General features: G+C 49.0%; 1 protein-coding gene across 1 annotated transcript in view; it reads left to right on the top strand.

Annotated features, from left to right (window-relative positions):
* spef2 (sperm flagellar 2) overlaps positions 1-12,500 on the top strand; it is a 25,888-nt gene that overhangs the window by 6,670 nt on the left and 6,718 nt on the right. The window contains exons 12-24 of the mRNA XM_053674653.1: positions 275-357; positions 1,538-1,619; positions 2,721-2,752; positions 2,837-2,940; positions 3,062-3,309; positions 3,829-3,922; positions 4,114-4,268; positions 8,084-8,187; positions 8,310-8,437; positions 8,693-8,831; positions 9,729-9,866; positions 9,980-10,137; positions 11,503-11,589. Coding sequence (XP_053530628.1) covers positions 275-357; positions 1,538-1,619; positions 2,721-2,752; positions 2,837-2,940; positions 3,062-3,309; positions 3,829-3,922; positions 4,114-4,268; positions 8,084-8,187; positions 8,310-8,437; positions 8,693-8,831; positions 9,729-9,866; positions 9,980-10,137; positions 11,503-11,589 — 1,552 coding nt within the window. The remainder of the gene's footprint in view (positions 1-274; positions 358-1,537; positions 1,620-2,720; positions 2,753-2,836; positions 2,941-3,061; positions 3,310-3,828; positions 3,923-4,113; positions 4,269-8,083; positions 8,188-8,309; positions 8,438-8,692; positions 8,832-9,728; positions 9,867-9,979; positions 10,138-11,502; positions 11,590-12,500) is intronic.

The following is a 12,500-nucleotide window of genomic DNA, read 5'->3' as shown; positions in this document are numbered from 1 at the left end:
CCCAGTTTTATTCTAATATGAACTGCTCTATGAGTTTTATAACTTAAATCTGTAACTTTATAATGATTTCGATGAACACAATGCCAGATTATTGACCCGAGAAGAAACTATGTCAGAAACAAAGTGTGTGAAGGTAAGGTCAGGGAAGGTCATGTGATGTTCCTGGAGTTCCTCTAGTGCGGATGTTAGGTGTGTATTACTCTCGGATGTTCTAGCATGTTCTGTTGGAGTGCTTTAGAACTGAACAGTGTTTGTGGTGTTGTGTGTTGTGCAGCTCATGGTATCCACGTCCTGTCAGCTGATGCTCTGATCCAGGAGGCGCTGGAAGCTCACCGGACTGCAGAACCCGAGAGCGAGGTCTGTACAGATCTCTCCTCACACCTCAATCCTCCTAAAGCTGTGTGTTCAGGGTTATAGAGCGTCATAGTGCACAGGTCAGAAGCATAATCACCGACCCTGGCGTCTCTCCAGCACCTGGTGTTCAGAGCTAGTGTTAGTGTGTGTGTGATGTGAATGTGTGTGTGTGTGTGAGAGAGAGAGGGAGGTTTTACACCACACACAGTTCAACATTGAGATCATTGTTCTGTTTTCAGCAGGTTCTACAGTGAAGCAGTGACTCACAACTATATTTAACATTTCTCTCACTAACAACAGCAGAACTCTGACCAAGAACGTACTAGAGCCTTCAGAAGCAGCACATTCTACAGCACTGACTGTGCAAGAGTGTGTGTGTCTATGCGAGTGTCTGTGTGAGTGTGTGTGTGTCTGTGCGAGTGTGTGTGTGTGTCTGTGCGAGTGTGTGTGTGTGTCTGTGCGAGTGTGTGTGTGTGTCTGTGCGAGTGTGTGTGTGTCTGTGCGAGTGTGTGTGTGTCTGTGCGAGTGTGTGTGTGTCTGTGCGAGTGTGTGTGTGTCTGTGCGAGTGTGTGTGTGTCTGTGCGAGTGTGTGTGTGTCTGTGCGAGTGTGTGTGTGTCTGTGCGAGTGTGTGTGTGTGTCTGTGCGAGTGTGTGTGTGTGTGTGTCTGTGCGAGTGTGTGTGTGTGTGTGTCTGTGCGAGTGTGTGTGTGTGTGTGTCTGTGCGAGTGTGTGTGTGTGTGTGTCTGTGCGAGTGTGTGTGTCTGCGAGTGTGTGTGTCTGTGTGTCTGTGCGAGTGTGTGTGTCTGTGCGAGTGTGTGTGTGTCTGTGCGAGTGTGTGTCTGTGTGAGTGTGCGAGTGTGTCTGTGCGAGTGTGTCTGTGCGAGTGTGTCTGTGCGAGTGTGTCTGTGCGAGTGTGTCTGTGCGAGTGTGTCTGTGCGAGTGTGTCTGTGTGTGTGTCTGTGCGAGTGTGTCTGTGCGAGTGTGTGTGTGTGTGCGCGAGTGTGTGTGTGTGCGCGAGTGTGTGTGTGCGCGAGTGTGTGTGTGCGAGTGTGTGTGTGTGCGCGAGTGTGTGTGCGCGAGTGTGTGTGCGCGAGTGTGTGTGCGCGAGTGTGTGTGCGCGAGTGTGTAGGACGTGACGGGCTGTGGAGCTGGGTGAGTGATTCTCTCTGACTCCTGTGTGCAGGTGAATACAGGAAGCAGCGACTCTCCTCAGCAGGACACGGAGCAGAGTGAGGGGGCGGAGCCACTGCCTGCTCCACACACAGGTGTGTCCTTCTCCACTAATATCACACATCTGTATGGGACGAACAAATGAATGAATGAAACAAAGAAAGAGAAAAATAATAATGATATATAAAAATTAGATTTGCGATTCAAAATGAAGAGAATAGATGGAGGAAAAAATGTGAAGACATGAGCTGTTATAGGGGTGGTGATGAGGCGGAGTTACTGTTATACAGAAACAGTCCAGGTGTGGTGATGAGGCGGAATTAATTAATGAATAATAATTAATAATAAACCCCGGGTCCGGCCAAATTCCCCCATTGACCGTTCTCTATCACCCCCTAATAATCTCCATCTCATGAACGGGCTCCATCACTCTCTCGTCTCCACTAATAGCTGGTGTGTGGTGGGAGTTCTGGCTGCATTCGCATCCTCCAGGTGGAGGATAAATCCCATACTATGTTTACATAGTAAACGCTTTGAGTGTCTAGAAAAGCACTATATAAATCTAACTGTAACTAAATCAGTGTGTGGTGTTACTGAGAAACTGTAAAGAAGTGTGAACTCCTCTGTCCTGGACATGTGGGAGATGTTTGAAATGTGGGAGATGTTTGAAATGTGGGAGATGTTGGAGATGTGGGTGATGTTTGGAGATGTTGGACATGTGGTAGATGTTGGACATGAGGGTGATGAGGGAGATGTTGGACATGAGGGGAATGTTTGGAGGTGTTGGAGATACCAACACCTCTCTATACCTCTACCTCTCTATATCCCTCTATACCTCTACCTCTCTCTAACTCTATACCTCTATATCCCTCTATACCTTTATACCTCTACTTCTCTGTATCCCTCTATACCTCTACCTCTCTATATCCCTCTATACCTCTACCTCTCTCTAACTCTATACCTCTTTAACCCTCTATAACTCTATACCTCTACCTCTCTCTTACTCTATACCTCTAGAACCCTCTACCTCTCTCTACCTCTCTCTAACTCTATACCTCTACCTCTCTAGACCCCTCTATACCTCTATAACCCTCTACCCCTCTCTAACTCTATACCTCTACCTCTCTCTTACTCTATAACCCTATACCGCTATAACCCTCTATAACTCAATCTGTCCTCTTTATCTTCCTTATCAGAGCCAGGATCTCACAGCCTGGAAAACTGCTCAGTGAGTACTACACACACACACATACACATACATACATACACACAAAGAGTGTGTGTCTGATGTTGTGTGCTGTTCATTACCCAGAATTCTTTGCGAGCTCAGTATGGTGCAGCTGTTGAAGAAGCACTAAAAACAGGCAAAGGTGTTCCTGATGACCTGCTCATCAACATCATCACAGACGCAATCAGGTACACACCCGTCTGTCTGATTCACCCGTCGGTCTGATTCACCCGTCTGTCTGATACACCTGTCTGACACTCATCTGTGTAACACACTCATATTTTTTTCCTGCGTGTATGTGTTCTGCAGGAAGGTTCCGCCGGGTCAGGGTTGGGTTCTGGATGGGTTCCCTGTGGAGCTGTCTCAGGCCCGGTTGCTGGAGAAGGCTCTGGGCGGAACTGACCCGGATCAGGACCATACAAATGGGCGAGATAAGAGTCATGAGCTAGCAGTGGACAGGAACGCCCCTCAGGCTCCGCCCCCAGCCTCACCTGTGCTACACCTGGCTGTGTTGCTGGAGGTGTCAGATGAGCAGGTGCTGGAACGACATCAACACCGTGAGTGACCTCGACCGTCCCTAATCATTAACACTCATACTGTTTACTGACACCCAGGTGTTTACTATTACTATTATTATTATTATTATTATTATTATTATTACTACATACTGCTTCCACCCAGAAATATTTCTGTAATAGGCCTTACATTTATTTTAATATTCTCTATTCTGATAATGTAAAGGAGTTTATATGTATATAACATGGGTTTAAACAGTGTGTGTGTTAGCAGTGTACAGGTGTTGTGTAGTGTGTGTAGAGTAAACAGTGTGTGTGTTAGCAGTGTACAGGTGTTGTGTAGTGTGTGTGTGTAGAGTAAACAGTGTGTGTGTGTTAGCAGTGTACAGGTGTTGTGTGGTGTGTGTGTTAGCAGTGTGCAGGTGTTGTGTAGTGTGTGTAGAGTAAACAGTGTGTGTTAGCAGTGTGCAGGTGTTGTGTAGTGTGTGTAGAGTAAACAGTGTGTGTGTTAGCAGTGTACAGGTGAAGCAGTAATACAGTAGTGATGTGTTTCCTCAGCAGAACAGGAGCAGGTGCAGGAGTGGGGGATAAACCCTGAGCACACAGCGCCTCCTGCTGGAGAGAGGAGTCAGGATCACAGGCAGGTCCAGCACAGGTCAGTGTGCAGTGTGTTACACTGGTATCTCTCTTTCTCTAACTCGGCTCTGAATAACGCACACACACGCGCACACATATACATGCATACATACACACACACACATACACACACATACACACACATATATATACACACACACAGAGAGGTGATTCCCTTTTCCTATCATTGCTGTGTCTGTGTATGTGCAGGATTGTGGGGTTTCAGGACTCCTGGTCCAGGCTGGAGGACTGGTTTGGAGTGGAACAGAAGATCTTGGTGAAGGTGGATGGAGATGTGGATGAGGAGACTCTGTACAGGAGGGTGGAGGCGGTGCTGTTACACGCCATGGACACTGCAGGAAAAGGTAGAGCTCACCTCACACACCAACACACACCCACACACCCACACACACCTCACACACCAACACACACCTCACACACCTCACACCCCCACACACCTCACACCCCCACACACCTCACACCCCCACACACCTCACACACCCCCACACACCTCACACACCCCCACACCTCACACACACCTCATACACCCACACACACCTCATACACCCACACACACCTCACACACCCACACACACCTCACACACCAACACACCTCACACACCAACACACACCTCATACACCCACACACACCTCACACACCTCACACACCCACACACCTCACACACCAACACACACCTCACACACCTCACACACCAACACACCCACACACACCCTCACACACCAACACACACCAACACACACCTCACACACCTCACACACCAACACACACCCACACACACCTCACACACCCACACACCTCACACACCAACACACACCTCACACACCTCACACACCAACACACCCACACACACCCTCACACACCAACACACACCAACACACACCTCACACACCCACACACCTCACACACCAACACACACCTCACACACCCACACACCCACACACACCTCACACACCAACACACACCTCACACACCAACACACACCAACACACACCAACACACACCAACACACCCTCACACACCTCACACACCAACACACCTCACACACACCTCACACACCCACACACACCTCACACACCAACACACACCTCACACACCTCACACACCTCACACACCAACACACCTCACACACCAACACACCTCACACACCAACACACCTCACACCCCCACACACCTCACACCCCCACACACCTCACACCCCCACACACCTCACACACCCCCACACCTCACACCTCACACACACCTCATACACCCACACACACCTCATACACCCACACACACCTCACACACCAACACACACCTCACACACCAACACACACCTCACACACCAACACACACCTCATACACCCACACACACCTCACACACCAACACACACCTCACACACCAACACACACCTCACACACCAACACACACCTCACACACCCACACACACCTCACACACCAACACACACCTCACACACCAACACACACCTCACACACCAACACACACCTCACACACCAACACACACCTCACACACCAACACACACCAACACACCTCACACACCAACACACACCTCATACACCCACACACACCTCACACACCAACACACACCAGCACACACCTCACACACCAACACACACCTCATACACCCACACACACCTCACACACCAACACACACCTCACACACCAACACACACCTCATACACCCACACACACCTCACACACCAACACACACCTCACACACCAACACACACCTCATACACCCACACACACCTCACACACCAACACACACCTCATACACCCACACACACCTCACACACCAACACACACCCACACACCAACACACCCCACACACACCAACACACACCTCACACACCTCACACACCAACACACCTCACACACCAACACACACCAACACACCTCACACACCTCACACACCAACACACACCCACACACCTCACACACCAACACACCTCACACACCTCACACACCTCACACACCAACACACCTCACACACCAACACACACCTCACACACCAACAAACACCTCACACACCAACACACACCAACACACCTCATACACCTCACACACCTGTAACACCAACACACCTCACACACCAACACACACCAACACACACCAACACACCTCACACCAACACACCTGTAACACAGACTGATTATTATTAAATCTGTATTAGTAAGACATGAGATTCTGTGGAGTAAATGAGGTATACACTGCATTTTTGTGATTTTTTTTAAATAAGAGATCAAAAGGTTATACAATAAAGACCATTTTTCACATCATTTTTTGCTCATATTTACCAAGGGTGCCAATATTAGTGGAGGACACTGTGTAAAATCCTGATCTGTGAATAACACTGCCTGCACGTATGTACGGCTGAAACATGTTGCTTCCTGTCACATGCTCACATCCTGTCAGTGCATCCTGTGTATCCTGATGGATGCACAGAACATTGGGGAACACACTTCCTGTATCCCTGCGTGTGACTCGACACTGAGCACAAGCTACTTCCTGAAAAGGTGTCAGACACACACTGTACTGATTACTGTGTACTCATCTCCACAGGGTCACACGCTCGGTCACACGTTCGGTCACACACAGCAACAGACTATATCGCCTCGCACTCTACAGACATCCTGAAAGCAGAATCAGAACACTGCAGTAAGGACACGACTCCCCTGTACACTCCCCTGTACACCCACACCCCTGTACACTCCCCTGTACACTCCCCTGTACACTCCCCTGTACACCCTCCCCCCTGTACACTCCCCTGTACACCCACCCCCCTGTACACTCCCCTGTACACCCCCCCCCTGTACCCTCCCCTGTACACCCACCCCCCTGTACACTCCCCTGTACACTCCCCTGTACACCCACCCCCCTGTACACTCCCCTGTACACCCACCCCCCTGTACACTCCCCTGTACACCCACCCCCCTGTACACTCCCCTGTACACCCACCCCCCTGTACACTCCCCTGTACACCCCCCCCCTGTACCCTCCCCTGTACACCCACCCCCCTGTACACTCCCCTGTACACTCCCCTGTATACCCACCCCCCTGTACACTCCCCTGTACACCCCCCCCCTGTACCCTCCCCTGTACACCCACCCCCCTGTACACTCCCCTGTACACTCCCCTGTATACCCACCCCCATGTACACTCCCCTGTACACCCACCCCCCTGTACACTCCCCTGTACCTCTGTACACCCCCTGTACACTCTCCTGTACACTCCCCTGTACACTCCCCTGTACACCCACCCCCCTGTACACCCCCCTGTACACTCCCCTGTACACTCCCCTGTACACCCACCCCCCTGTACACTCCCCTGTACACCCACCCCCCTGTACACTCCCCTGTACACCCCCCCCCTGTACCCTCCCCTGTACACCCACCCCCCTGTACACTCCCCTGTACCTCTGTACACCCCCTGTACACTCTCCTGTACACTCCCCTGTACACTCCCCTGTACACCCACCCCCCTGTACACCCCCCTGTACACTCCCCTGTACACTCCCCTGTACACCCACCCCCCTGTACACTCCCCTGTACACCCACCCCCCTGTACACTCCCCTGTACACCCCCCCCCTGTACCCTCCCCTGTACACCCACCCCCCTGTACACTCCCCTGTACCTCTGTACACCCCCTGTACACTCTCCTGTACACTCCCCTGTACACTCCCCTGTACATCCACCCCCCTGTACACCCCCCTGTACACTCCCCTGTACACTCCCCTGTACACTCCCCTGTACCCCTGTACACCCCCCTGTACACTCCCCTGTACACTCCCCTGTACACTCCCCTGTACACTCCTGTACACTCCCCTGTACCCCTGTACACTCTCCTGTACACACCCCTGTACACCCCCCTGTACACTCCCCTGTACACTCTCCTGTACACTCCCCTGTACCCCTGTACACTCCCCTGTACACGCCCCTCTACCCCTGTACTCTCACCTGTACCCCTGTACACTATACGCTCCACCCTTACACACTCCAGATTGATTTAGTATAGTATAGAAAAGATAATGTATCAGAGCGAGTGTATTAATATAAACCTGCGCTACTGTTGGAGCTGCTCTTATAGAAAACTAATCACCACTTTCTGTCCAATCAGTGTGATATAGCACATCTGTACTGTTATTCCCCCTGCAGGTGATTCCAGGAGGGTGTCAGTTTCATCCTCGTCAGCTGCTGAAGCCCCGCCTCCTGAGCCTGGCTCCTCCTCCTGGGTGTATGTGGATGATCAGTTACCCAAGGTGCTAATGCTTTCCTGAACACTGCATCAGTCATGAAGCATGGTAGCTCACAGTGGCTGTAAGTGTGTGTGTGTGTGTGTGTGTGTGTGTGTGTGTGTGTGTGTGTGTGTGTGCGTACACAGGAGATGTCAGAGAACCTGCTGTCACACTGGGAGAACATGTGCAGCTCATACGTCTCCAACGTTAAAGCTGTGATGCAGAACCTGCGCAAGGAACGGAACCTCATCATACACCACCTCTACAACATCCGGTGTGTGAGTGTGTGTGTGTGCGAGTGCGAGTGCGAGTGCGAGTGTGTGAGTGCGAGTGTGTGAGTGAGAGTGTGTGAGTGAGAGTGTGTGAGTGAGAGTGTGTGAGTGAGAGTGTGTGAGTGAGAGTGTGTGAGTGCGTGCGTGTGTGCGAGCGAGTTTTCCGCTCACTGTAAGTGCTTACATTGTGTGTAATATACAGTTTAGTAAGTCTGTGTGTGTGTGTGTGTGTGTGTGTGTGTGTGTGTGTGACACAGAGAGGAATATAAACAGTACCTGATGAGACCGGATCTGAAGCAGGAGTTTGTGTGTGTGTGGCAGCGTGAATATAACAGTGTGTCAGATGATACGAGACACGAAGACGAGACCAAATCAGAGCTGCACCAGAGACTGGAGGTAACACACACAGATACACACACACACACAGGTACACACACACACACAGGTACACACACACACAGGAACACACACAGGTACACACACACACAGGTACACAGATACACACAGACACACAGAGAGAGAGCCAGCTATACACACTTAAAATAAACCTGGTCAAATTATTGCCTATTATTAACTGTAATGAAATGATTAATATACAATAGTAATATAATGATCGAAGTGAGTAGTTTATGAACTAATGCATAACTGAATAAGAGAAAACCAGAGTGATGTACAGCAGAAGGAGGATGGAGGTGAACACAGGGAACAGTACGGGTGTTCTCACACCTGTGTGTATGTGAACACGACCCCTGAACTCAGACCGGTGTAAAGTGACCCACAGGTGGTGCTGGTTCTCTGAGGGACGGAGGGATTCACGGTGGGATTTTGTGCAGCGTGGAAACAAAGTGCTGTCAGTTTGCTTTACAGAGCTCCAGTTTCCTGTCAGCTCACAGAAAAACCACTCCGAGGCTTCCTGTGTGGCTATGTAATGTCTCCTGAACCCATGAACTGCTTCTGACCTTCTGACCATGCTGCTTCACAGCATGTTATATCTCAGTTCAGTAATGATCATCAGCATTACCTGTAGTGTTAGATTTCACCTATTTAATAAACACTCTGAGCTTTCTCTCTCCTCTCAGCAGCTTCCCTGACCAGATCCACCTGATTACTGAAGAACAATGACTCATTCTAATCTTTTCTGTGATGCAGTCGAATGAGATTTACACACACTTTATATTCCACTTCATATCGTACAGGATTCTTTATCTTTATATAAAACGGTTTTTATCTTGTGTGTGTGTGTGTGTGTGTGTGTGTGTGTGTGTGTGTGTGTGTGTGTGTGTGTGTGTGTAGGAACTGCGTGAGCGTCTGTGGGATATCTGTGATAAGAAGAGAGAGGAGGCGATGCAGGAGAAAGCAGCACTCACTGAAGACGGCTGGCTCGAGAGCCACACTTCTGTTCTTATTAACCACTACTGTACTCTCATACAGGTCTCTCACACACACACACACACACACACACACACACACACACACACACACATACTTCAGGTTTTCATCAACGGAGCTGTTAAAAGTGTGTGTGTGTGTGTGTGTGTGTGTAGGTGGAAATGGACAGGTTTCAGTACACTCAGCGTTTGTTGAGAGATTATTACACAGATATGTACAGGGGTACTGTATCTGAAGCTGCACCTGAATTTAGCTGCATCACACTGCTTGATATCACCAACGGCGACAGCAACCAACCTGAGATGACAAAGAGGCAAGACACATCCCATAATGCTACACTACACTACACATCCCATAATACTACACTACACATCCCACAATACTACACCACATCCCATAATACTACACTACACATCCCACAATACTACACTACACATCCCATAATACTACACTACTCTACACATCCCACAATACTACACACTACACATACCATAATATTACACTACACAATGTGTGTTGCCGTGTGTAGTTATAGTGTGTGTGTATTGCTGTGTGTAGCTATAGTATGTGTTGCTGTGTGTAGTTGTAGTGTGTGTGTGTTGCTGTGTGTAGTTATAGTATATGTGTTGCTGTGTGTAGTTATAGTGTGTGTGTTTCTGTGTGTAGTTTATAATGTGTGCATTGCTGTGTGTACTTATTGTGTGTGTGTTTCTGTTACTGTGTGTAGTTATTGTGTTTGTATTAATGTGTGTAGTTATTGTGTGTGTGTTTGTGTTACTGTGTGTAGTTATTGTGTGAGTTTGTTACTGTGTGTAGTTATTGTGTGAGTTTGTTACTGTGTGTAGGTATTGTGTGTGAGTTTGTGTTACTGTGTGTAGTTATAGTGTGTGTGTTTGTATTACTGTGTGTAGATATAGTGTGTGTTTGTGTTACTGTGTGTAGTTATAGTGTGTGAGTTTGTTACTGTTTGTAGTTATAGTGTGTGAGTTACTGTGTGTAGTTATAGTGTGCGTTTGTGTGTGAGTTTGTGTTACTGTGTGTAGTTAGTGTGTGAGTTTGTGTTACTGTGTGTAGTTAGTGTGTTACTGTGTGTAGTTATTGTGTGTGTGTGTTGGTGTTACTGTGTGTAGTTAGTGTGTGAGTTTGTGTTAGTGTGTAGTTAGTGTGTGTGTTTGTGTTACTGTGTGTAGTTAGTGTGAGTTTGTGTTACTGTGTGTAGTTATTGTGTTTGTGTTACTGTGTGTAGTTATTGTGTGTGAGTTTGTGTTACTGTGTGTAGTTAGTGTGTGTGTTAGTGTGTGTAGTTATAGTGTGTGTGTTACTGTGTGTTGTTATAGTGTGTGTGTGTTACTGTGTGTAGTTATTGTGTGTGTGAGTTTGTGTTAGTGTGTAGTTAGTGTGTGTGTTTGTGTTACTGTGTGTAGTTAGTGTGAGTTTGTGTTACTGTGTGTAGTTATTGTGTTTGTGTTACTGTGTGTAGTTATTGTGTGTGAGTTTGTGTTACTGTGTGTAGTTATAGTGTGTGTGTTACTGTGTGTAGTTATAGTGTGTGTGTTACTGTGTGTTGTTATAGTGTGTGTGTGTTACTGTGTGTAGTTATTGTGTGTGAGTTTGTGTTACTGTGTTTAGTTATTGTGTTTGTGTTACTGTGTGTAGTTATTGTGTGTGTAAATTGCAGCTCTGCAGGTTCGGCTCCATCTGAGAGATTTACAAAGATTGCTGGGAAGAAAGACATTGAGACTGAGGATAAGAAGAAACCCAGAGTGTAAGTGTGTGTGTGTGTGTGTGTGTGTGTGTGTGTGTGTGTGTGTGTGTGTGTGGGAGAGAGAGAGAGAGAAACACACCAGGGGCGGGTTGCAGCAGCTGGACCTACACCGCACCGTCTGGGGTTAGTGCTGCGTCTGAGACTAAACCCTCCACCTAGTCATCAGGTGAGAAGTGAAAAGTCTTGACTAGTTTCCAGGGTGAAAATAAGAAGGGTGATAGCATGGCGAGTGTAATACACAGCTCTCACACTTCAGGTGTGAGAGAGTTACGCGAGAGCGTGTCGAGTTATGGTGACGTAAGGGATAGGAACGGTGCTCTGTCCCCAGCTCCACACCTGCTCCATGTTCTGCCAGTGGATCTTTCCGAATATACTCTCGCTGATACGGAGAACGTCAGCAGAGCCACAGCGTGCTGAGTGATACGAGGAGGTTCTCTGGCCTCACCCACCTGTTCGTCCACACACCGGGAGGAGGACACACACCGGAGGAGGCTACACACACACCGGAGGAGGCTACACACACCGGGAGGAGGCTACACACACCGGGAGGAGACTACACACACACACCGGAGGAGGCTACACACACCGGGAGGAGGCTACACACACACCGGAGGAGGCTACACACACACCGGGAGGAGGCTACACACACCGGGAGGAGGCTACACACACACCGGGAGGAGGCTACACACACACCGGGAGGAGGCTACACACACACCGGGAGGAGGCTACACACACACCGGGAGGAGGCTACACACCGGAGGAGGCTACACACACACTGGAGGAGGCTACACACACACACCGGGAGAGATTTCACTGAGACTCCGGCATACCCGGTATGTCCGGCTGTACTGATGGTGCTCACGTGTGTATCCAGGCACCATCTCAAACGGAGGCTTCCACTCGGTTACTGT

This window comes from Ictalurus punctatus, chromosome 22 (assembly GCF_001660625.3).
Source record: "Ictalurus punctatus breed USDA103 chromosome 22, Coco_2.0, whole genome shotgun sequence".
Taxonomy (NCBI): domain Eukaryota; kingdom Metazoa; phylum Chordata; class Actinopteri; order Siluriformes; family Ictaluridae; genus Ictalurus; species Ictalurus punctatus.
The sequence above is the reverse complement of the archived record's forward strand: the minus strand, read 5'-3'. Positions and strand labels throughout refer to the sequence as shown.